The sequence below is a fragment of the Molossus molossus genome, unplaced genomic scaffold (assembly GCF_014108415.1).
Source record: "Molossus molossus isolate mMolMol1 unplaced genomic scaffold, mMolMol1.p scaffold_m16_p_12, whole genome shotgun sequence".
Classification (NCBI taxonomy): domain Eukaryota; kingdom Metazoa; phylum Chordata; class Mammalia; order Chiroptera; family Molossidae; genus Molossus; species Molossus molossus.
Window position 1 is genome coordinate 66,145,731 of NW_023425347.1, and position 27,338 is coordinate 66,173,068.

The 27,338-nt window shown below is 39.1% G+C and overlaps 1 protein-coding gene across 9 annotated transcripts in view; it reads right to left on the reverse strand.

The window, feature by feature from the left end:
- The window catches only part of OSBPL9 (oxysterol binding protein like 9), a 172,351-nt gene that overhangs the window by 104,350 nt on the left and 40,663 nt on the right, over positions 1 to 27,338 (reverse strand). For 8 of the 9 annotated variants that reach the window (XM_036256505.1, XM_036256511.1, XM_036256508.1 and 5 more), the window contains one exon: positions 22,469 to 22,547. The exons of the other annotated variant lie outside the window; for it this stretch is intronic. In XM_036256505.1, coding sequence (XP_036112398.1) covers positions 22,469 to 22,547 — 79 coding nt within the window. The remainder of the gene's footprint in view (positions 1 to 22,468; positions 22,548 to 27,338) is intronic. 9 annotated transcript variants of the gene reach the window in all.

Below are 27,338 nucleotides of genomic sequence, written 5' to 3' on the forward strand. Positions count from 1 at the left end.
ATCATGCTAAAAAATATTAGAACAATGTTAGTAGTTTAATTCTAGTGTCTATAATAAAGCTACAAAAGGGCATTTCTTTTCTTCCTTTTTTTTTTTGTTAATCCTCCCCCGAGAATATTTTTCCCATTGATTTTTAGAGAAAATGAAGAGGAGAGGAGAGGAGAAAGAGAGAGGGGGAAACATCGATGTGAGAGCAACACACTGATTGGCTGCCTCCCACTCGACCCCAATCAGGGCCAGTTATCGAACCTGCAACCCAGGTATGTGCCCTTGACTGGGAATCAAACCTGTGACCCCCTCAGTGCACAGGTCAACGCTCTAACCATTGAGCCATACCAGCCAGGGGAGAAAAGGGTATTTCTTTTCAGAGAGCCTATTACTCAGATTTGCTTCCTTTTGTCCACCATGAACCAGCTGGTCCACATTACTAATATTCAGCTACACAGTCCATTTATGGCTTGACCTTGATTTATCTCATTAACCTAAAAGTATAGATTCTTAAAAGGAAAGGACTTAATTTGGTTCACATTTAAAAGTTCTGCAAGATGGCTCAAAAGTTCCACACAGAGAACATGGTCAAGCATCAATTTATATACTTCAAATAGTCATTTTCTATACTTAGTCTTTCCATTAAAAAAATTAAAGGAGAGCCCTGGCCAGTTTTGCTCAGTAGTTAGAGCCCTTAGGTTCTCAGGTTTAATTCCCAGTCAAGGGCACATACCTGGGTCACAGGTTCGACCCCTGGCCATTCCACTCTATCTAAAAATCAATGGAAAAATAACCTGAGGTGAGGTTTAACCCTCCCCCACAAAAAAATCAAAGTATACCTTGTGCAAATAAAAGCCAGTTACTATTTTTCTTTTTTTTTTTTTCTTTATTGATTCTAGAAAGAGAGGAAGGGAGAGGGAGAAAGAAACATCACAAACATCGATGAGAGAATGATTGGCTGCCTTCTGCATGCCCGCCACTGGGGATTTGGCCTACAACATAGGCATGTGCCCTGACCAGGAATTGAACTGGCGACCTCTTGGTACATGGGTTGATGCTCACCCAGTAACCCACACTGGCCAGGCCAGTTACTATTTTTTACTACTATTTGCCAGGCATTGTATTGAGTATTTATATGCATGTTGTGTAATCTTACAACAATTTTAGAGGTCAGTATTGCCATATTCATTTTACTGATAACCCTGTGCTCCACATTTAGGCTTCTCAGGTAGACAGGACTTCCTCTGCAAAGGATGAATAAGATTTAGAAAATACATTTGTTTGCTTTCCTCAACAACTTAGGTATGTTCCTTCAGTTGACATATTAAAAAAAACTGCAGCCCTGGCCAGTGTGGCTCACTTGGTTGGAGCATCTCCCCTGCACCAAAGGGTCACAGGTACGATTTCCAGTCAGGGCACATACAGGAGGCAACCAATCAGTGTTTCTCTCTCTCATTGATGTTTGTCTCTTTGTCTCTTTGTCTCTTTGTCTCTTTGTCTCTCTCTCTCTCTCCCCCTCTCCCCCTTCCTCTCCTCAACGATCAATTTAAAACAAACAAACTCTGGGGTCAGAATAAAAATAAAATTAAATACAGTATAAGTTAATAGTATTTTTTCCTTAATCTTCACCTGAGGATATGTTTTACTGATTTTAGAGAGAAGGGGAGAAATGGTGGAGAGGGAAAAGGAGGAAGAGAGGGAAGGAGAAAGAGAAAGAAATATTGACATATGAAAGAAACATTGATCGGCTGCCCCGCACCCCCAGCCCCCGCAATCAGCACATCGAACCTGAAACCCAGGCATGTGCCCTGACTGGGAATTCAACCTGCAACCCTTCAGTGCATGGCACAACGCTCCAACCAACTGAGCCACAGTGGCCAGGGCAGGTCAATAGTATTGACTCCCTGTCCTTTAAACCCATAAAGGGAACATTCCTGGGCCAGTCTTCCCTCACACTTGGTGACAGATTGCTCGCCTCATGCTACATGTTATGACTCAACACAAGTCTCTTCTAACCAATGTCCCAGTTCCCTTGTCTCACCTGGGCCCCTGCCAATGACACTACCAACTTGGATACACTGAGCACAGGACAAAGTCTGACAACAAACCACAATAGCATGAAAACATAACTACTAACAGAATAGGAAGTGTGCTGTGCTTTTTAGAAAACAGCAGTGAGGCTAGAGCTGCAAAGAGGCTAAGACATAGTGAATAAAGAAGTCAGTATGGCAATGGGTAACAAGGGATGAAAGGCATGAACAAGTAGCACCATGCAATGAAAATAGCATGGATTTGAATCCAGGTTTGGCCACTTCTTATATACGTTATCTTCGATTAAAAACTCCTGCAGCCCTGGCCAATTTGGCTCAGCGGTTAGAGCATCAGCCTGCGGTCCAGAGAGACTCGGGTTCGGTTCCCGCTAAAGGCACGAGCCTCGGTTGCAGTTTGTTCCCGGCCCTGGTTGGTCGTGCGGGTGGCAGCCACTCGATGTGTCCCTTTCACGTCGATGTTTCTCTCTCTCTCTCTCTATCTTCCTCTCTCTCCCTCCCACTCTATCTGAACAAAAAATGGAAAAATGTCCTCGGGTGAGGATAAAAAAAAAAAAAACTCCTCCAAGCCTCAGCTTTCTTATCTATGAAATGATAATAAAAATACCTATTTCATAAAATATATGGGGTATATATCAGGACCATAGTGCCTAGCACAACAGTAACTGTACCTTTAATAAGTATTTGCTTCCTCTCCACCCTAATTCCTTTTATTCATCAGATGCCAACTTCCAGAATATAATCACCTTCTACAAAGACTTCCAATCATCCTCTCCAAGATAAAAAGAAAATCCCATTGACACCCATCCCCATATAACTTAAATCACCCATATGCAAGGGCTCAGATCAGATCCCTTGTATATGAGACTGATTCCTCCCACTAGGCAGTCATCCAAAGCAGAAGTCCTCATTAAAGCCAGCAACACAGCAAAGACGCCGCTTCTTTATAGTTTATCTGAATTCTAATTCTTTTTTCCAGGGTATTAATCAAACTGCCTTAGGGTCCTCCAAATTTAATATTACAAAAATGCAATGATGAAAAACAACTTGGATTTATATACTGAACCAATGTTACATGTGGAATACGTTGACTAAAGCATCATGATCATGAGAACAAATGTCGATAGACTTCACATAGAAGTAATGATGGAGGTTGAAAAGACAAAGATGATCTTGGCTGAAGTCAGTATTTTCTTAGAGAATTCACCAGCTAATCAGCTATCTAAAAGTAATGCAATCTAGGCATTACCAGAAGACAGAGCTTTAACACAGTTATGTTTAACCTGGGGTCAGAGAACTACTTGAAACTGAACAACCAGGACGCCTCCTCTAGGATAATGATTTTCAAACTGTGAGATCCTTGAGGATAGGCACTTTGCTTTGCTCACCACTTTACACTCAGAAACTAACCTAATGCCCTGTATACAATAAGCACTGAAAATATTTATTGGCAATAGAATGAATGGAAGGAAGGAAGGGAGGGAAGAAGAGAGAGAGAGGGAGGATGTCAGGGAGGGAGGGAGGAAAAGAATGAATGGATGAAATAAACTGAATACTGGTATTTTCTTAAAGTACCTAGGGTCTGCCTGAGGCAGGGTTCGGGGTTCATTTGGACTTCTAAATAAGACCTGCATATGTACAAAATACTTTTATTGAAAATTTGAAAACCATGGAAAATCTACTGTTATTATTCCCTTCCCTGAACTCCTATTATAGTTCTAAGGACATACAATTTAATGCCTAATTGTCCCTCAAGTTAGTTTTGAGTCCCCCAAGTTTCTTGTGATATAAGATTACATTTTACATATGCAGTTCTTGCCTATTCAACTTTCGCATGACCTCTACTTTCCTGTATACTGATTCCTCAGAGAATAATCTGAATTTTTTTTATCTCAGACAACAAATGAACATTTTGCACCATCACAAACATGGTGCAAAGCGTGCCAGACAACAATTTAGTTTTTGTAGCATCACCATCTCCATTTGAAAAGCAGTGATCATGTAACTATTTTAAAATATCTTTATTTCTATTATACCATTCTATTGATTAGTGGAAAAATAGAGAAATTAAAGTGCCAAGAGGAGCAACAATACACATAAACCTTATAAACATAACATAATTGAAAAATCATTAGGCATGCTGAAAATATACACCTTTATCATCAGCGAGACACTCAGACTTTGGCCCATAAGACTTTGGTTCATTGTCTATATATTCATTTTTGAAGTAAAGTAATAAAATATATGAATATATCTTATGGATAAATATTATGTCTAAAAGGCACACAGTCTACCTTCATGAATATTCTCAGGTCCACATTATATGCTAAAGTAGAGAACTACTTTTCTTTATATATTTTAATTTACTCTTTGCACTAACACCCATCAAACAATGTGTTTCCAAATTGGATAAAAAAATTATGTAACAATGTATATTAGCAATTTCTCAGATGGTAGGGTAAATGAATGAATCTAAGACTATTCCCTATTAAATTTCAAAAAGAAGGATTTTTTAAAAAAAGATGAACACACCAGCAATAACAAAAATAAACAAATAAATGAACAACTCATATAAAAAATAAGCACATTAAATATATTTTTGAAGGGGTGGGGCATTGGGTTGGCATTCTTTCAAAATTGTAATACTAAGTGCCTAGGAGGAATATGAAGCAGAGGAAAATATAAATAGACAGTTTCTGTTAAAAGCAATTGGGGAGGATTGTTTCAGGAATATTAAAAATATGTCTTTTGTTCTAACAAATTTTTTATGAATCTATCTTAATGTAAACAGATTTGGTTAATGATTTATGTACAAAGATTTCAGCACAGTTATATTTAAAATAGGAAAGGAACCTCTAAAATACAGATATATGGTTAAATATAAGTATTCATCAAATGGAATATTGTTATTAAAAATCTTAGAACATTTAGTGTTATGGGGAAATGTTTATGACATAATATTTTGAATTGAAAACCTGGAAAATTTACACAAAATGACCAAATTATTAAAAATACACACACACAGCCCTGGCCGGTTTGGCTCAGCGGTTGGAGTGTCGGCCTGCAGTACAGAGAGACCCAGGTTCGGTTCCCGCTAAGGGCACGTACCTTGGTTGCAGTTTGTCCCCGGCCCTGGTTGGTCGTGTGGGTGGCAGCCACTCGATGTGTCCCTTCACATCGATGTTTCTCTCTCTCTCTTCCTCTCTCTCCCTCCCGCTCTATCTGAACAAAAAATGGAAAAATGTCCTCGGGTGAGGATAAAAAAAAATACACACACACACAAACAATTGAAAGATCAGAAATAAATCCACAATCATGTTACTAATAATTATCTTTCAGTGGCAGGATTATGAGTGATCATTAGTATTATCATTATACTACTCTGTATTTTCCCAAATTTTACAGTAAGCAGGTACTAATTTTACTACTAGAATTATGGAGAAGAGAATGGTAGGATAAAAACATACATTATTAACAAAAACATAAAACTAAATATCCACTCTAATCCTACCTGTTACTAAGCCTAACAGTCCAGACTTGGTTAAACTTGGGAAAATTCTAATTTCAAATATTCAGGGAGGATCCTGAACAGAGAACAAATTAGGAAGAAGAAAGAAAGGTACATCAGTGAGATCCAATCCTCCTACAATACAACAAACCCCCAATATATGAATTCAGTGGCATTTCCCCATGTTAACACCTACTGAAATTATAACAGTTAATTAGAGAATTAGTTATAGCTGATTATACATGCCTTACATGAAGTCTAAATGGTTAATTTATTTTGTTTTTATTTGAGAAGTTATCACATAAAAATAAAAAATACATAAGATAATGGAATCTTTTTACTAATGATAATGCTGAAATGGTTGTTTTTAAAGCAGAAGACATCAGCCTGCAAACATGGGTTAGTCTAATGACTTAGTGTCTATTCTTCTAAATGATTAATGATGCAGATGCGCTATGCTGAGCTGATTCATGTTAATGCACTAGAGGCAATGCTGCCCTAATATACTTGATCAATATAACTTTTCTGAATTAAACACTTTCCTTCACCACTGGGCTGATTTGTAGTAACTCTACATTTTAATAAATGAGAGGGCTCTAATGGACTGAGTTGAAAAGGTCAGCTTATCAGACCAACCAGAAATGACTTCCACTAAGACTTACATAGTTGCTGAAGATTCTTTTAATTTAAACATTTTTAATGTTTAAAATTAAAATGTTGTATTTTTGTCTATGTAACTTATAATTGCTTTAAAAGCATATCCAAATAAATTTGCAAACAAATTTCATACTTGAAATCACTTTGGAGAACACACTGGTTAAATGATGTCTTCAGTCAGGTCCTTTGAAAGTGAAGAATTATTTTATGAAGAACTAATCACATACATATCCTTAATTTCATCTTTAAAAAATTTAGATTTTTTTTCACACAACACATTTGCTTAAAGGCAAGAGATTCCTTCTTTGTCAGTTAAAACATACTAAGAGACAATCTCAGATCAAGGCCAGGTCACTTGACTCTGTCTCTCACTTCTCTCATATATAAATTGGGAGTTATTCCATCTAATGTATAAGATTGTCATGAGAGTAAACTGGAATAACATGTGTGTGAGACCACTGAATGTAGACCAACAGTTCTCAAACTTTAGAGTGCATCCAAAACACTAAAGAGTCCTGGCCGGTGTGGCTCAGCAGTTAGAGCATCAGCCTGCGGTCCACAGAGACCCGGGTTCGGTTCCCGCTAAGGGCATGTACCTTGGCTGCAGTTGTCCCTGGCTCTGGTTGGGTCGTGTGGGTGGCGGCCACTCAATGTGTCCCTTTCACGTCGATGTTTTCTCTCTCTCTCTTCCTCTCTCTCCCTCCTGCTCTATCTGAATAAAAAATGGAAAAATGTCCTCGGGTGAGGATAAAAACAACAACAACAAAACACTAAAGAGCACCCATTCCCAGGATTTCTGAGTCAGCAAGTCTGGGGCCAGGCGGGAGATTCTGTGTCTCTAACAAGTTCCCAGGTGATGCTGATCCTCCTGGGTTGGAACTACACTTCAGGGACTACTGATCTAGACAGATTTGGGCAATAATCCACTAATGCTGGGTACTTAGCTTCTCTGAAACTCAATTTCTCTAACTCTAAAATTAGATATCAAACCACCTAATTGTTGTAGACTTTAATCTGGAGATTTCACACATACATACTCAAACTCCCACTCCCACGCAAAAAAATCTGGATTTCTGGCTTCACTTGAAAAACTTAATGATTTGGCAATATTGGACAAGCATTACCGAAAACCTGAACTGTCTGGAACGAAGTAGCAGCTACCTCATCAAACTCGGGATGAGCTCTCCAAATTGGGGGATGAGCTCTCCAAATTGCTAGTCTTCATTCAGCTTTCATCTTCACTCATTTACTAGCCCCTTTGGCATTCAAAGGTTAAACTTCTGGTTTCACTTACCAGCAATATTCCTGATAACCACAAATCTCTATCTCCAGCCCAGACTCAGATCCAGTTACACATCACAATCTACACCTGTGTGTCCCACAGACACCTCAAACATAAGAGGTCCCTCAGCACCTCTGTTCTCCTGGATTTTCTATTTCAGATGTTGACAACATCCAAACAGTAAACCAAGACAAAAATGTCACCTTTACTACTTTCATTCTTTTACCTCTGATTTCCAAGCAATCATCAGTTCCTACAGATTTATCTCTTAAAAATATCAAGTCTATTTCCTCTTCTCCTGTCCCATTACCACTTTCATCTATTCAGGGCCTTAATAACAATTACAGTTGTTTATTTAAAACCTTCTTTTCTGCTTAAAATCCTGCTTCATTGGCTCCTCACTGACCTCAGGATGAAAATATGACATTTTTATATCAGTTATATCTGCCTCTGCCTAACTCTACAGCCTCATTTCATCCCCATTGTTCTAATAGTACCAAACAGTTGTCGTTTGTGAACACACTTGCAGCATCATATTTCCATGCCTTCACACATGCTACAATATCCCTCCACCTGACAAACTTCTGTTAAATCTTCAGAACTCTATCAGATAGACAAGGTAATGAGGAAGAGAAGGGAGACAGTGCCTAGTGACAGGGAACTTTTAATTTTTACATTATATACTTCTGAACAACTTGAAAATTTAAGAGCCAGTATGATTTTTAATTTTGATTATTAAAAAATTACTTGGAAACAAGAAAAACTCTATTCTTTTGTGAAGGATTGAGTGACTGATTTCCCTACTGTATTTTAGTACCCTATACATTTCACATTACATTATAATTACTTCCTTACATGCTCCTTGACATAATGGTCCATGTCTTATTTACCTGTATACCCTCAGTTCTGAGCACAGGGAGTTACACATACTACTCACACAATAAATGTTTGAACTCAACAGCCAGTATAATACCAAACCTCCTTTCCACCCACTAGTTCAGAATCTATATATGCAAACAACTTTGGCTGATTGACAGGAAAAGGAATCATTTTTGCCCTTGTTCAAAAGAAAAGAGCCAGTTCATAAAGATATATTGGCAAGTATTTTCTTTTAAATATTTCTAAAAAGGGATAGAATAAAGTTGTAGTTTTCAATTTTTTAAAACCTCTAACATGCTAGAATTGTAATTTCAATTACTGCCACTTCAAAACTGAAGTTAGGAAAAGATGGAGGTGTGCAGGACTGGAGGGAGGGTGAGTGTATGAGAGAGTGAGCGAGTGTGAGAGAGAGTGTGAGTGGACTTGAAAGTGGACGACCAAACCCGAGCAGTGCAGAGCCACAGAGCAGAAAGTTCCTGTGCTGTGGATGGGAGCAGCCGGATACCACAGTAAACGGTCCTTCAGAGCACTTCTCCCTGTGCCATGGGGATGTCCCACCATTCTGGAAGATCCCGGGTCTTCCCTGAGAGGAGGCAGTGGGAGCAGCTAGGGCCCAGCAACCTGAGCCCACCAGCACGCCTGGCACCATCGGACCAGTGACTCTGTGTCAACACAGACCTGTGCACAGTAGTGGAGCTCCCAAGGTGCTGGTCCTGGAAGCCTCAGACAGCCCGGAGCCCAGCACTATCCCCCATAGTAGCAGCCCAATCAGAGTCCAGATATACCCCCAACAACAGAGACTGGGGAGCAGACATCCATCCCCAGGCAACAGAAGCACAGACCAGCAGCTGAGACCCATCCTCAAAAACTACAGCAAAGCTAATCAAGAGTTGAGTCCCATGGGGCAGCAGCACTCCCCAGCCTCCAGCAGTGGGACCTGGGGCTCCACAGAGGCCTGTGCAGTCCAGCTGCCCGCCCTCAGGAACTGCAGGGTGCGGGAGCACCAGAGAGGCCTGTGCAACCCAACAGAGACTGTGTGATCTAGTTACCCTCGGGACCTGTGGGGTGCTGAAGCACCTCAGAGGCCTGCAGGACCCAGCAGAAACTGTGCCATCCAGTTACCCACAGGACCTGCGATGTGCTGAAGCAACAAAGAGGCCTGTGCGACCCAGCAGCCTATAACATAGGCACAGATCCAGGTCCCCAAAGGGACTATGTGATCCAGTTACCGGTGGGACCTGCAGGGTGCCGGGGCCCCAGAGAGGCCTGTGCAACCCAGCTGCGCACAAGATAGGCATAGAGGATGTGAAAATGGAGGTGGAGTGAACAAAAGCTACACAGACGATCTCCCAGGACTAAATGGGAATTACAACTAAAATAAAGACAAATCCTCAGAAAAAAAGCAATAGAAAAGCAGCAGGACAGGACCATATAACCAGGCACACTGGTAGGATCTGCAGAGGCACAAGAGGGTGGTGGGCAGGGATCGCAGCGCCCTTGAGGAATAAAGACCAAGCCTGCTCCACAGCTCAGCCGCCCCTTCTTGGAAATTCACCCTTTCCCAGGTGAGTCAAAAAAATGCAAATTGAGGCTCATTAATAACCAGCCTCTATCCCACCCTCTGGAAATCCTCTTTTGCAGAACACCAGGGCTACATTCCAAGGCAATGAGTAACTGAGACTGCTAGCCACCAGGAAAAAGCTAGAGGATAACTGAACCTTTCCTGGGCTTGCAAATCTACCTGGGAAAGTAAGACTTGACAGTAGTGTTTAACGTGGGCCCACCCAGGTTCATCCAAACCCAGTAGAGGGAGCCACAAACAGCAGAACACCAACGCCCACAGGGAAAATTTGGCAGGCTCCAAAACCCACTGAGATAGCCAAAACGGTGAAACAAAGAAACAAATCCCAAATGAAAGAACAAGAGAACTCAATCAAAGATGAGATCAATGAAATGCAGTTAAGCAAATTATGAGAGGTAGAGTTCAGAGCCACAATCTTGAGGAAGCTCAACTGCATGAGTAAGGACATCAGCACCATGAGTAAAGATATTGAAACATTGAAAACCAACCAAGTAAAAATGAAGAATGACATAGCAAAAATAAAGAACACATTGAAAGGACTAACCAGCAGAGTAAAGGAAGCTGAGGACCGGATCAGTGAATTAGAAGATAGGGTAGAAAAAAATCAACCAATCAGAAAACCAAAAGTAAAAACAAAAACAAAAACAAAAACAGGAAGATGGCTTAAAGGAACTGTGGGACGACTGGAAATGTAATAACATTCGCATCATAGAAGTACCCGAAGAAAAAGAAAATGAGCAATGGTTAGAGAATATATTTGAAGAAATAGTGACAGAAAACTTTCCTAACTAGGTGAAGAAAGAAGGCATTCAAGTTCAAGAAGCACAGAGAGCCCCAAGTAAGAAGAACTCAAACAGGCCCACACCAAGACACATAGTAATTAAAATGCCAAAAATTAAAGACAGAATCGTAAAGGCAGCAAGAGATAAGCAACAGGTTACCTACAAAGGAAACCCCATAAGGCTCTCAGCTGACTTCTCAACAGGAACACTACAGGCCAGAAGGGAATGGCATGAAGTAATCAAGGTCATGAAAAACAAGGCTCTAAATCCAAGACTACTCTATCCAGCAAGGCTAACATTCAAAATAGAAGGTGAAATAAAGAGCTTCCCAGACAAAGGTTAAGGGAATATATTAACACCAAACCAGCACTGCAAGATATGCTAAAAGGACTGCTGTAATTAGTATAAATAGAAAGAAAAATATAAACAAAACCACATTAAACAAAAATGTTTATAAGTACATTTATAAACAAGTACAATATCAATTGTACATATCAATAAATAAGTACATATCAATTATCACCTTACATGTAAATGGTTTGAATGCTCCGATAAAAAGACACAGAGTAGCTGACTGGATAAGAAAGCATGACTCACATATATGTTGTTTACAAGAGACCCACCTCACAACAAAAGACTCACATAGGTTGAAAGTGAAGGGATGGAAAAAAAATCTTTCAAGCAAACAGAAAGCAAAAAAAGCTGGGGTAGCAATACTCATATCTGATAAAATAGATTTCAAAATGAAGGCCATAACTAGAGACAAAGAAAGCCACTACATAATTTTAAAAGGACCTATCTAACAGGAAGATATCATCTTGGTAAACATACATGCATTCAATATAGGAGCACCAACATATATTAAAAATCTTTTGGAGGACTTCAAAGGAGAAATCAACAGCAATACAATCATAGCAGGGGACTTCAATACCCCGCTGACATCACTGGATAGATCTTCCAGACAAAAAATAACAAGGAAACACAGACTCTAAATGGAGCACTAGGTCAAATGGATTTAATAGATATCTACAAAGAATTATACTCCAAAACTGCAGAATTCACATTTTTCTGAAGTGTACATGGGACATTCTCAAAGACAGACCACATGTTAGGGCACAAACTAACTTTCTACAAGTTCAAGAAGATTGAAATCATATCAAGCATCTTCTCAGATCACAATGGCATGCAACTAGAAATTAATGGCACCAAGAACATGCAAAGACATTTGAAAACATGGAGGCTAAACAGTATGTTATTAAACAATGAATGGGTTACCATGGAGATCAAGAAAGAAATTAAAAACTTCCTGAAAACCAATGAAAATGAACACACAACAACACAAAATCTATGGGATGCAGCAAAAGCAGTTCTAAGAGGGAAGTTCACAGCACTACAGGCCTACCTCAAGAAACAAGAAAAATTTCTAATAGACTATCTAACCTCAAAACCTAAAGAAATAGAAAGCAAACAAACAAACAAACAAAAAACCCAGAGCAAGAGGAGGGAAGGAAATAGTAAAGATCAGAGCAGAAATAAATGACATGGAGGCCAAAAAAACAATTCAAAGGATCAATGAAACGAAGAGCTGGTTCTTTGAAAAGATAAACAAGATTGATGGACCCTTAGCCAAACTCACCAAAAAACAAAAAAAGAGAACCCAAATGCACAAAATCAGAAATGAAAGAGGAGAAATAATAACTGACACCACAGAAATACAAAGGATTGTTAACAAATATTATGAACAATTACACAGCAACAAATTCGACAATCTAAGAGAAATGGACAAATTTCTCGAAACACATAGTCTCCCAAACTTGAACCGGGAAGAGATAGAAAACGTGAACAGACCAATAACAACAAAAGAAATTGAAGATATAATCAAGACTCTCCTAGCAAACAAAAGCCCAGGCCCAGAATGCTTCACAGGGGAATTTTACCAAAAATTCAAAGAAGAACTAATACCCATTCTCCTCAAACTATTTAAAAAAATTCAAGAAGAAGGAAGACTTCCAAACTCGTTTTATGAGGCCAGAATAATTCTAATTCCAAAACCAGAAAAAGACACTACAAAGAAAGAAAACTACAGACCAATATCCCTGATGAACATAGATGCCAAAATCCTGAACAAAATACTAGCAAACCGAATCCAGCAATACATAAAAAAAATTATTCACCATGACCAGGTGGGTTTCATCCAGGGATGCAAGGTTGGTACAATATTCACAAATCAATAAATGTGATACACCACATAGACAAAAATGAAAGATAAAAATCATATGATCATATCAATAGACACTAAAAAAGCATTCGACAAAATCCAGCACCCATTTCTGATAAAAACGCACAGCAATCTGGGAATAGAGGGATCATATCTCGACATAATAAAGGCCATATATGAAAGAACTACAACCAACATCATACTCAATGGGCAAAAATTAAAAGCATTTCCCTTAAGAACAGGAACAAGACAAGGATGCCCACTTTCGCCACTCTTATTTAACATAGTACTGGAAGTCTTAGCCATTGTAACCAGACAGGAAGGAAAAATAAAAGAAATCCAAATTGGAAAGGAGGAAGTGAAACTGTTATTATTCACAGATGACATGATACTATATGTAGAAAACCCCAAAGACTCCATCAAAAATTTACTAGACTTAATAAATAAATTTGGCAAAGTAGCAGGATTCAAAATTAACATCAAGAAATCAGTGGCATTCTTATACACCAATGATGAACTCACAGAAAGAGAAACTAAAAAAACAATCCCATTTACCATGGTGGCAAAAAAATTAAGATACCTAGGAATAAATTTGACTAAAGAAATAAAACTACAGGTCACTGAAAAAGGAAATAGAGGAAGATATGAAAAAGTGGAAGCACATACCTTGTTCATGGATTGGAAGAATTGACATCATTAAAATGTCCATACTACCCAAAGCAATCTATAGATTCAATGCAATCCCCATCAAAATACCAATGACATACTTCACAAAACTAGAACAAATACTTCAAAAGTTCATATGGAACCAAAAAAGACTTTGAATAGCCACAGCAATCTTGAAAAGAAGAAAAAGTTGGAGGGATCACATTACCACATTTCAGGTTATATTACAAAGCCACTGTAATCAAAACAGCCTGGTACTGTCACAAGAACAGGCATATAGACCAGTGGAACAGAACAGAGAACCCAGAAAAGGACCCAAGGCAATATGCTCAATTAATATTTGACAAAGGTGGCAAGAGCATACAGTGGAGTAAAGACATCCTCTTTAATAAATGGTGTTGGAAAAATTGGACAGCTACATGCAAAAAAAATGAAACTAGACCATCAACTTACACCATACACAAGAATAAACTCACCCTGGCCAGTTTGGCTCAGCGGTTAGAGCGTCGGCCTGTGGTCCGGAGAGACCCGGGTTCGGTTCCCGCTAAGGGCACGTACTTCAGTTGCAGTTTGTCCCCGGCCCTGGTTGGTCGTGCGGGTGGCAGCCACTCGATGTGTCCCTTCACATCAATGTTTCTCTCTCTCTCTCCCTTCCTCTCTCTCCCTCCCACTCTATCTGTACAAAAATGGAAAAATGTCCTCGGGTGAGGATAAAAAAAAAAAAAAAAAAAAAAGAATAAACTCAAAATGGATAAAAGACTTAAATGTGACTCAAGAATCCATAAAAATCCCTGAAGAAAGTGTAGGCAACAAAATTTCAGACATCATACACAGCAGAATTTTCACTGATATATCACCTGAGGCAATAGAAACAAAGGAGAAAACGAACACATGGGACTACATCAAACTCAAAAGCTTCTGCACAGCAAAAGACACAATCATCAAAATGAAAAGGCAACCCACTGTATGGGAGAGCATAACTGCCTATGGTATATCAGATAAGGGATTAATTTCCAACATATAGAGAGTGCTCATAAAACTCAACAAAAGGAAGACAAAGAATCCAATTAAAAAATGGGCAGAGGAACTAAACAGACACCTCTCCAAGCAGGACATACAGATGGCTAAGAGACATATGAAGAAATGCTCAACATCACTAATCGTCAGAGACATGCAAATTAAAACAGCAATGAGGTATCACCTTACACCTTCAGAATGGCTGCCATCAACAAATCATCAAACAACAAGTGTTGGCGAGGGTGTGGAGAAAAGGGGACTCTAGTACACTGTTGGTGGGAATGCAGACTGTTGCAGCCACTATGGAAAACAATATGGTGTTACCTCAAAAATTTAAAAATTGAACTTCCATTTGACCCAGTGATCCCACTTCTAGGAATATACCCTAAGAAGCCTGAAACACCAATCAGAGAGAATATATGTATCCCCATGTTCATACCAGCACTATTTACAATAGCTAAGATCTGGAAACAGCCCAAATGTCCATCAATAGACAAATGGATAAAAAAAGTTGTGGTACATAACATATACACAATGGAGTACTATGCAGCTGTAAGAAAGAAAGATCTCTTATCCTTTGAGACAACATGGAGGGACCTGCAAAGTATTATACTAAGCGAAACAAGCCTAACAGAGAAAGACAAGTATCACATGATCTCACTTATTTGTGGAATATAATGAACATAACAGTCTGAGGAATGGGGTAGTCTCAGAGACGTGGAAATGGGGTACAGACTGACAATCCCCAGAAGAGAGGGTGGTGGGGATGAGATAAACCACAGAACTTATATGCATGTATGCATGAACAATGGACATGGACAACAAAGCTGGGGACAGGGCGGGGAGGGAGGGAGCGGGGGGAATCAGTGGGGGAAAAAGGAGTAATATCTGTAACAAAAATAAATTAATTAATTAAAAAAAAAAAAACTGAAGTTAATTTAAATTGACTTTGTTTTGAGAATTTCATGGCATCTGTTTAAAACTGCAGATAATCTGGCCCTGGCCGGTTTGGCTCAGCAGTTAGAGTGTCAGCCTGCAGTCCAGAGAGACCGGGTTCTGTTCCCACTAAAGGCACGTACCTCAGTTGCAGTTTGTCCCCGGACCTGGTTGGTCATGTGGGTGTCAGCCACTCGATACGTCCCTCTCACATCGATGTTTATCTCTCTCTCTTTCCCTCTCTCCCCCTCACTCTCTCCCTCTCTCTCTTTCTCTCTTCCTCTCTCTCCCTCCCACTCTACCTGAACAAAAAATGGAAAAATGTCCTCAGGTGAGGATAAAAAAGAAAAAAAAAAAAAAGAGCATCGGCCCTCACAGCATAGAGTCACAGGTTCAATTCCTGGTCTAGGGCATGTACCTTGGTTGGTTGCAGGTTCTATCCCCAGCACTGGTAGGGGTCACACAGGAGGCAACCAATCGATGTGTCACATCATTGTTTTTCTCTCTCTTCCCCCTCTCCCCCTCCCTCCCTCCTTCTCTTCTCTTTCTTAAAAAAAAAAACAAAAAAAATCAATAGGGCCCTGGCTGGTTTGGGTGAGTGGTTAGAGCATCAGCCCGCAGACCAGAGAGACTCGGGTTTGGTTCCCGCTAAGGGCAGGTACCTCAGTCGCAGTTTGTCCCCGGCCCCAGTTGGGGTCATGTGGGTGGCAACCAGTCAATGTCTCTCTCTTACATTGATGTTTCTCTCTCCCTTCCTTCCTTCCCTTCTCCCTCCCATGCTACCTGCAGATAATTAAAAAAAAAACAAAAAAAACATGTCCTCGGGTGAGGATAAAAAAAACAAAACAATAGAAAAATATCCTCAGAGAGAACCCAGAAATTGACCCAAGACAATATGCTCAATTAATATTTGACAAAGGTGGCAAGAGCATACAGTGGAGTCAAGACAGTCTCTTCAATAAATGGTGTTGGGATAATTGGACAGCTACTTGCAAAAAAATGAAGCTGGACCACCAACTTACACCATACACAAGAATAAACTCAAAATGGATAAAAGACTTAAATGTAACCCGAGAATCCGTAAGAATTCTAGAAGAAAATGTAGGCAACAAAATTTCAGACATCATACACAACAGAATTTTCACTGATAGAACACCTAAGGCAAGAGAAACAAAGGAAAAAATGAACACATGGGACTATATCAAACTAAAAAGCTTCTGCACAGCAAAAGATACAATCATCAAAATGGAAAGGGAACCCCCTGTATGGGAGAGCATAATCGTCAATGATGCATTAGATAAGGGGTTAATTTCTAAAATATATAGTGCACTCATACAACTCAACAAAAGACAAAAAATCCAATTAAAAATGGGCAGAAGACCTAAATAGACACCTTTCCAAACAGGACATACAAATGGCCAAGAGACATATGAAGAAATGCTCAACATCACTAATCGTCAGAGAGAGGCAAATTAAAACAATGAGGTATCACCTCACACCTGTCAGAATGGCCGCCATCAACAAATCATCAAACAACAAGTGTTGGCGAGGGTGTGGAGAAAAGGGGACTCTAGTACACTGCTGGTGGGAATGCAGACTGGTGCAGCCACTGTGGAAAACACTATGGTGTTACCTCAAAAAGTTAAAAATTGAACTTCCATTCGACCCAGTGATCCTACTTCTAGGAATATACCCTAAGAAACCTGAAACACAATCAGAAAGGATATATGCACCCCTATGTTCATAGCAGCACTATTTACAATAGCTAAGATCTGTAAACAACCCAGGTTGTTCATCTACATCAGTAGATGAGTGGATAAAAAAGCTGTGGTATATGAACACAATGGAATACTATGCAGCTGTAAGAAAGAAAGATCTCTTATCCATTGAGATGGCATGGAAGGACCTGTAGAGTATTATGCTAAGCGAAACAAGCCAAGCAGAGGAAGACAAATATCACATGATCTCACTTATTTGTGGAATATAATGAACTAAGCAAACTGATGAACAAAATTGACCCAGAGACATAGAGGTGGGGTATAGACTGGCAAGCCTCAGAGAAGGGGTGGCTGGAGGGGAGAGATAAACCACAGAACTTACATGCATGTATGCATGACCAATGGACATAGACAACAAAGCTGGGGATGAGATGGGGGGATGGGGAGGTGGGTGTCAATGGGGGAAAAAAAGAGAAAGATCTGTAACAAAAAATAATAAAATAAAATAAAAATATCCTCAGGTGAGGTTTAACAATAAACACTGGATCTACTTCTGAAATGTCAAGTTACCAGAACGGGGAATCAGTGTAATGACAAATTATCCATTGTTTCAGGGAAGTTTGTTTTCTTCCTGGTACCAATCCTTTTTATTATGATGTTTCAGGATACAGGATATGTAGGACAGCTGAAGATTTAAACCATAATGGAAATAAAGGGGAGGGGTAACAACCTACCTATACATATTTCCATATACTTGGTCTTCTTTCTCATTATTGTGGATGAACTGTCCAAGCTCCCAGTCAAAGGCAATGCCCCAACTAAGGTTATTAGGTCCCATCCTGTCCTGCCTTCTAAAGGACATTGATCTGACAATCCACCCCTCCCTTGCATCAATTTTCTCTCTTTATCAAATCCCTGTCAGTAGCATAAAAAGATGCTATTATTTCGCTTATCTTATAAAAAACACACAAAAACACTCCCTCATTCTCATTCCCTCCCCAGCTACTGTATTTCCTACCTTGCCTTTACAGCAGAACATGAAAGTACTATCTGTATTCCTACCTTCAAACTGCTCTTCTCAAGGTTATCAATGGGCTCTCAGTTGTTAAATCCTGTGATTGTTTTTCAGCCCCCAATTTACTTGATCAGGAGCATTTGACACAATTGCGGATACCTCTTTCTTCCAGAAACACTTTCTCTCTTAGCTTCTACAGTGCCCCATTCATCTGGTTTTCCTCCTCCACTTGGTTGCTTCTTTTCTATCTCTTTTGCTGGTTCTACCTCATCTCTGTGCCCTCTAAGCAAATGTTGGAGTGCGCCAGTGCTTATTACGTGGACCTTTCTCTTTTCTCTCTACCCTTACTCTCAAATTCTCATTACTCCAAATACCATCTATATGCTAAAGTCTTCCAAATTTATTTCTCCAGCATGAACTTTTCCCCTAAACCCTACTTCAACTGCATACTTGACATCTCCATGTGGATGTTTGATAGGCATCTAAAATTTGCTTATAAGCATGTCAAAAACTAAGATCTTGATGCCCACCTCTCCCTCCAACACTCCCCAAATCCTCCCCTGCCTTTCAACAAACTAGTCCCTCTTCCAATCTTTCCCACCTCAGGTAATGACAACTTCATTCTTATTACTCCAGTCAACATTTTGGTGTCAACCTAGTATCCTGTCTGTCTTTCCCTCACATGCTACAGTTCAAACTTCAAAATTGTATAACATACAACAAATTATTCCTTAGCAATAAGAAAGGAACAAACTACCAATACAGACAACATGGATGAATCTTAAAAGCATCATGCTGAGCCCTGGCCGGTTTGGCTCAGCGGTTAGAGCGTCCGCCTGCGGTCCGGAGAGACCCGGGTTCGGTTCCCACTAAGGGCATGTACCTCGGGGTTGCAGTTTGTCCCTGGCCCTGGTTGGTCGTGCGGGTGGCAGCCACTCGGTGTGTCCCTTTCGCATCGATGTTTCCCTCTCTCTCTCTTCCTCTCTCTCCCCCCCACTCTATCTGTACAAAAAATGGAAGGATGTCCTCAGGTGAGGATAAAAAATTTAAAAAAAGCATCATGCTGAGCTAAAATAAAGCCTGACAAAAGAGAGTACATACTGTGTGATTCCATTTATGTGAAACTCTGCAAAAGAAAAATCTAATTTCTAGTTAAAGTAGATCAGTGGTTGCCTGGGGCCAGGGGCTGGGAGTGGGGACTGACTGAAAGGAGAATAAAGGAATCTTGTGGGTGATAGAAATGTTCTGTATCTTGATTGTGTTAGCAGTTTATGAGTGAATAAATTTGCCAATACTCATTGAACGTTATAATATGTACATTTTATTGTAATGTTAATACCTCAATAAAGTTGACTAAACACACATACACAATTTGACCTCTTCTCACTATCTCTCTTTTCCAAGGCTACCATCATCTCTCTTCTGGATTACAATAGCCTAATTAGTTTCTCTGCTTCTGTCCCTGCCTCCTGCATTTTATTCTCAACATAGTGGCCAGAGTGATACTATTAAAAATCACATTATGTCACTCCTCTGCTCAAAACCCTCTAATGGTGTCTCATCTCAACAAAATTCAATGTCCTTACAGTGGCTATAAGAGGCCTCACATTATCAGGCTCCCTGTTGTCTCTTAGACCTCATCTCCCACTATCCTCCTCCATGGTTATTTACACTTCAACCAGAGCTGGCCTCCCTGCTATTCTTCAAATACAGCAGGCACAATCTTTGGCACTTACTATTCCCTCTGCCACCACCCCCCCCCCACCTCTCCCCACCCCCAGCCCAAAAGCCATGTAGCTTGCTCTCTCACTTCCTTCAGATCTTTCACTGAAAGGCACCACCCCAATGAGTCATTTCCTGGCCACTCTAAAATTCCAACACTCCCCCCACAACACATATACACACATACACAACCATAGTTCTATTTCATTTTCTCCCTTTCTGCTTTATTTTTTTCTTCCCAAACTCAGCACTCTCTTATTATAGTTTACAAATTTATCTTGTTTAGTGGCTTTCTCCTCTACCAGAATGAATGACCCCTCCCCCAAGTGGGCATCTGTTTTGTTCATTACTGTACCTCCAGAACTTTAAAGAATAAATAGATGTTGAATAAATGAATATATCTGAACAAATTCTAGCTTTCCCTTTAATAGCTGACAGTAAGTAGAATTTGTTTTATATATGCATCAATTGAAATTTCACTTACTTTAAAAAATTCTGGTGTATTAAATTAAAACTTCAACACATTTAAACATATGCTAGTGTATATCAACTAAACTTGCTTTCAATTCTAATAAAGAATATAAGATCTATCAGACAATAAGAACTTATCAATTTTCAAAGAATTTCTTATGAGCATGAAATAACTCATTTTTGCCAAGAATATATATAGAGTCTTACTGAGTTCTTTAAAAAGCTAGATAATCTCATGTTGCCTGAGACTTCTATAACTATTACACTAGAAAATAAACTAATCAATCTGACAGTCTCAGAAATAAGAATCCATTTTAAAAATACATATAACTCTTATTTATCCTTATCATTTAAATAATTCATTAAAGGAACTGCTTGTCTTACAAGCAAGCCACATAAATCTGGGAGTGTTAAAGGGGAGATCAGTTTACTATAAATAATTTAAAAGTAAATCAGAACGTAAAGGTGCCTTTGCTCTAGAGGTCTGAGTCTCCTCTCATTTAAACCACCAAACAATACAGCTTCTGGATGTCCAGAGAAGGCATCTCCTTAGCAAATGCAGATGAGAGAATTCCATACTGCAGCCTTCACCTGCATCCAGCAGCTATGACTGGAAACACAGTAAAGTATTCAACTTCATTCAAGAAAAGAGTTCCAGTGTGTGGGCATCATCTACTTTAGTTTATAAGCAGCGTTACATATTTAACCTAAAAATGAAGGCCTTGAGCTTTTATAATAAGATTTTAAATGTGTAAAAAATTTTATGTAAATTTCAGGAAAGCATCATTACTTAAGCAGCTCTGAATAAAGAATATGACCAAACACAGCAAGTATTTTTAAGAATGCTTTTCTTAAAAACATTAGAGATACCATTTTTGAGTATACTGGTTTGTCTTTATTGTATATAAGCAGCATCCTTCATTCCTAGATGTTAATTTCTTAAGCCAGACAATGAAGAAAAATAACTGCAGTTTGTTACCCTGGCATGGAAGGACAATAGCTGTTTGAACATCTTGTATAACATATCTAGTCACTGTAAAATTTCATAACCAAAATATTTTTAAGCTATATATTTATTTAATACTTATTTATCTTGGTATACCTAGCATCTATCACAGTGCATTCTCACTTGCAGTGCAAAGGAAGTGCTAAACATAGCCAAATATTCTTATTTCTAAGTTTCTTAGACTGCTTTAAAAATAAAACAGAAGTTATTCTGGATAGGTAAAATAACAAAAATATTAGTAACAAAGCAAATGATACTCCTAATATATGAGAGGTACATTAGGACAGGATCATTAAAATCAACTTTTATTTGCTGGTTTAGAGTTCTCAAAGCAAGATGAAATAAGAATGATCATACAATACCTTACCCTTTCTACCGGTGAGCCATAGCATGCAATGCCGAAACATAGCAGTGGCAGATGGCATTGGTGTTATTAATTATAAAAAGGATAACAGCAGAGAAATGACGGCTGGCAGACAAGACACAGAAATGCAGATGAAATGAATGCAAACTTGTAGTTCTTGAAGCAAAGCAAAACCTTTAAACCAAAGGTTGCCACTAGCTTCAATTTAATTTACATTTTGAGTTTTACACGGACAAACACTGCAACCTTCACAATCAGTCTTTAGACTCTTCATGCAGAAGCAGAACCATACTCCTCGATAAAGAAGATCAGCAACCTTCTGTAAACACAAGCCAGCAGCAGCAGCAGCCCATTACTCTCTCCCTTTACTGATTTTTATCCTTTAAAATTTTAATCTCCAATTGCAGCCAGATCCAGTTGTTTCAAATAGATCTATATCCACTGCAGATACAAATCCCTCCCTAACCTGCAGTACCACTTCATCCAGAATGTTCCTGTGTGCTCGTTCATGCAGGATCAGTTGCAAAACCTCATTCAGCAAACAACCCAAAAGAAAATGAAAGAAAGAGTTAGGACTATGAAGAGAAAGAATCTCTTCTTTCAGCTCACCCTGGAAATGGAAGGTTTTCTGATCAACAGTTATTGTGAAGGTGCTGTCGTCTTCATCGTCTATACCAATCACAGCTCCCTGTGAAACAAAGAGCAAAATCCCAATAAGGCAAACAATGACATCAGCAATATTCACTAATGCTACAGCCCTGAAACGCTCAATGCACCAACTACGACACTGGAAGCAAACTAGACCCAGAAAAGGGGAATCTGAAGCTCTAGTTTTGCTTAAGGAGGAAGAACTAAAGGAGAGGGGGTAGCAGGGCACTGTAGTACTCTGCACAGGTACTTTCTATTCTTGCTTAAAGGGAATGGATGTGGTGGGAGGCAGAGGGGACACACAAAGAATCTGAGTCTAGGACCTATGTTTAAGAGCCACTCACTCAGCCTCTCTGAGCTTTAGATCACTCTCTAAAATGGGAGCCAAAAACCTCCTCCTCACCAGGTTGTTATGAGGCTCCAAGAGCACAGATAACTCTTCATCAGGCTGCTTTTGTATTATAATTGTTAGTGCAGAAATGCCAGGTGACATCTGCTTCAAAACAATGTCCCAATCACTTCTTCCAGGTGTGCCCCCATAACCCCTTGTACATGGCTCTGCTACTCCACTTTTCACATTATACCATATCTGTTTATCAGACATCTATCTCCTCCCACTGAACTGCTATGAGATCTTAGAAGTCAAAAACTATTTTATTTATTTTGATACATAACACTCAAATACATGCTCAGCATATGTTTTCTAAATAAAAACATGAACAACTCTCCAAAGGAGGGAGGTGGAGGGGATTGCATTTATAAATTAAGTTTCAGTAAGGGTGAGTTTTAAACTTTATTTCTGTTTTATTCAACTACATGTATCCTATTAAGAAAACAAGGATTAAGGGAAGTGACAGGAAGCTCTGCAAAATAAGAGGCTACTGGTTGATATCCTTAAGAATAGGTATCTTAAGTATTCCAGAAAGAAAAGCTAGAGAACATGGGATATGTAAAATGCCCCAGTTTGGTGACATAAGAAGCAATGTGCCATAGATAAAACCAGGGCCTTGAAAATGGGGGCTGAAAAGACTCAAGTGGCCAAAATAACCTAATTCCATGGAAAAAGGCTACTCCTTACTATGCAGCTGTAAGAAAGAAAGATCTAAAGTACTATCCTAAAGCCAAACAGAGAAAGACAAATATCATATGATCTCACTTATTTGTGGAATATAATGAACGTAACAGTCTGAAATGGGGTAGTTCCAGAGACATGGAAGTGGGGTACAGACAGACAATCCCCAGAAGAGGGGATAGTGGGGGAGAGATAAACCACAGAACTTATATGCATGTATGCTTGAACAATGGACATGGACAACAAAGCTGGGGACAGGGTAGGGAGGTAGGGGGAGGGGGGAATCAGTGGGGGAAAAAGGAGAAACATCTGTAACAAAAAATAAATTAATTAATTATAAAAAGGAAGGAGGAAGGAAGGAAGGAAGGAAGGAAGGAAGGAAGGAAGGAAGGAAGGAAGGAAGGAAGGAAGGAAGGAAGGGTTACTCCTATCCCTAGAGGATTAGGTAACAGAGTCAAACATTTAGTCAGCCTTCTCAGAGACTGTTGAACCCCAATTCTATTCAAATCTCATCAACTTGAATTATCTTAGTTATTTCTCAGTTTCAGATTGAGTGAGGATTTTTATCCCCATTTTCATATAAGGAAAGTGTCTCCAGAGGGCATAATGACTTAACCAAGATCACATAGAGTTAATGGCAGAGCCAGAACCACTGGCATGGTACCTTCATACATATTCCATGACAGAAAATCCTGACACACCTCAGTGGGTAAGCATGTGGGGGGGCAGCTCTTTCTAATTTTGTGGTCAATTGAGTTAACCTTCTAATTTATGATTTATCAAATATTTGTTAAGTCATAACTAAATACAAAAATATGTGCTAGATACAGCTCTTAAATATACAACAATAGTCCCTGGCCCTCAAGGCACTTATATTTCAGTGGAGGAGATAAAACACGCAAAGAGGTGACAAAGGCAAAGAGAATCTCTACATGGATGATCTTTGAAAACATGCTAAGTGAAAGAAGCCAGTCACAAGGGACCACATGTATGATTTCATTTATATCAAATATCCAAAACAGGCAAGTTCATAGCAACTATGAATAGATTAGTGGTAGCCTAGTGCTGGGGAAATGGAAGGAGGTAAATGGGAAGTGAGGCTAACGACTATGGGTTTCTTTATAGGATAGAAACATTCTAAAATTGATTGAGGTGATGGTTGCATAACTCTGTGAATACACTAAAAGCATTGACTGTATACTTTAAATGGGTGAGTTGTACGGTATGTGAATTATATCTGAACAGAGCTGTTATAACTCACCCCAATCAAGGTCCCTTAATGTAAGTTCACTAGTTACCTAGTCAACTCAAATAGAAACCTCTAGGTTCTATACATGTTCTCCCTTATTCCATCACCACCTCTGAACTATAATCTCAAATTTGCCAACTCTTCCCCATCCTATGAATTGCTATTGCCCTAATTTCGGCTTTTATCACTTATTGCTTGATAAGGCAATCTGTCTGCCTTCAGTCTGGCCACATTTTAGTCCACAGTCCTTGCTACTGCCAGAGTAATATTTCTAAAGCACAGACCCTTCAATGTACAGATGCACAATTCATCTGCCGTTCTGGCTTCTCCATTTATTTTAATTTTTTTTCTTTATTGGTTTGAGAGAGAGAGAGAAAGGGAGAGAGAGAGAGAGATAGAAACATTGATGAGAGAGAACATCAACTGGTTGCCTCCTGCATGCCCCTCACTGGGGATTGGGCCCACAACCTAGGCATGTGCCCTGACTAGGAGTCAAACCGGTGACCTTTTGGTGCATGGGTCAATTGTCAACCACTGAGCCACACCGGCCAGGCCTGGCCTCTTCATTTAAACTTCACTGCCATTCTCTTTCAGTCACTCATGTCTCATGTCACAATACCCTAGACCTGCACTATCCAATATGGCAGCCATTAGTCACATGTGGGTATTTAATTTTCAGTTATAATTAATAAGCATTATTTTAAAATAAGTTCCTCAGTCATACTAGTCATTTTTCAAATGCTCAATGGTCAGTGGCTATGGAACCAGACAGTGCAGATATACAACATTTCAATAATTGCAGAAAGTTGTATTGGACAGCACTGTCCTACCCTTTGTCATCACAGAAAACTAAATTACAGTGAAGAGTTAATACTGTCAGTTACTGAACATTTTCAATGAGCCAGGCACTATAATTAGCATTTTACATGCACTATATTATTTGAAAACATACATACACTATATTGTTTGAAAACAATCTTCTCCCACCCTGTTGCCAGCCTTCGTACTCTCACAATGATGTCTTTTCATTAAGAGTTCTTAACTTGAACGTAGTACAATGTATTTTTGCACTTTATGGTTGTGCTTTCTGTATCTTCTTTAAGAATTCTTTCCCAATCCCAAAGTCATGAAAATATTTTCCTATATTATCTTTTGGAAGCCTTTACATTTGGATATCAGGTAGAATAAGTCCTCCAATTTTTCCCTCTTGGCCTTTATAAATTATAAATCAACATCACTACCATAGTCATAACCAATTCTCCCTAGAACAGCAGATGAAAACAAGTCACCATTTCTACTGGGGTCTAGTGATTGAGAATGCAGAAATCGGAAGTGAGTATTCGTGGCCCTTTATAAATGTTAGACTCAGCTGAACAAGTTATACTTACACACACACACAAAAACACACAAGCGTATGCACTATGATACCAACTAGGAAAAAACTGGGATTACCATTCATTTATGTCATTTTTAATTTCAATAATGTTTATAGTTTTCTGAGTAGAAGTCTTGCCCACCTTTTATTAATATTTATTCCTAAGTAATTAATTTTCTTGGTGCTATGGTAAATGGACTCTGTTTTTAAAATTTCATTTTCTAATTACTAGTTGCTGATATGTTGAAATACAATTTATTTTTGGCTAGTGACCTTGTATTCAGTAATCTTGTTAAATTCATTTATCAATTCTAATAGTATATATAAATTCGTTGGATTTTCTGTATGCTCAATTAAGTTGCTGTGAATAATAAGTTTTATTTCTTCTACTCCAATCATTATACCTTATGTTTACTTTTCTTGCTTTATTCATTGGCTAGGACAGCCTGGTTTAAGGCAGCCACTAGAGTGGCAGACAATGTTGAATATAAATGGCAATAAGAGGGTATCTTTGTCTTGTTATTGGTTTCTCTCCCATTGTCCACTGTAGCTATTTAAAACCTTCTCTACTTTCCTTGAACCCCAATAACAACATAAGCAGTCATCAGATAGGAACTCTAAACCTGCTAAAGACTCACCTGCATCTAAACTCACTCTTGTTTCCTTTCCCCCTGTCATAATGGAAAAGAGGCTCCATTTCCTATCACCTTTCCTCAGGTCTCTTATTTTACCAATTTTCAACTTCTCTCTCTACTGATTCTTTTCTAACTGCATTTACACATGCTCAAGTTTGTATCCTCTTTCTAACAAACCACTACCACCATAATGAACCTTTTCAATTATACACCCTCATTTAGCAATTGCCCCACCTCTCTCATTCCCCTCCAGTCAAGATTATTCAGACTTGTCTAAGCCTCCTATCTAAAATTTATTTTAACCTCCCATTCCTTGTAGGATACATAACCAAATCATTGGCTCTTGTTCACCTTTAAATAAGGTCATCATAAAACCTGGTTTGGCTGGGACAGTTCCAGATTATGTCTGTTGTCATGCCATAATAATGAATAAAACCCCCCTTTAGTCTAAAGAGCATCTTGGCTTAGGGGACAAGGTCATTCCATAGCCCAGCCTACAA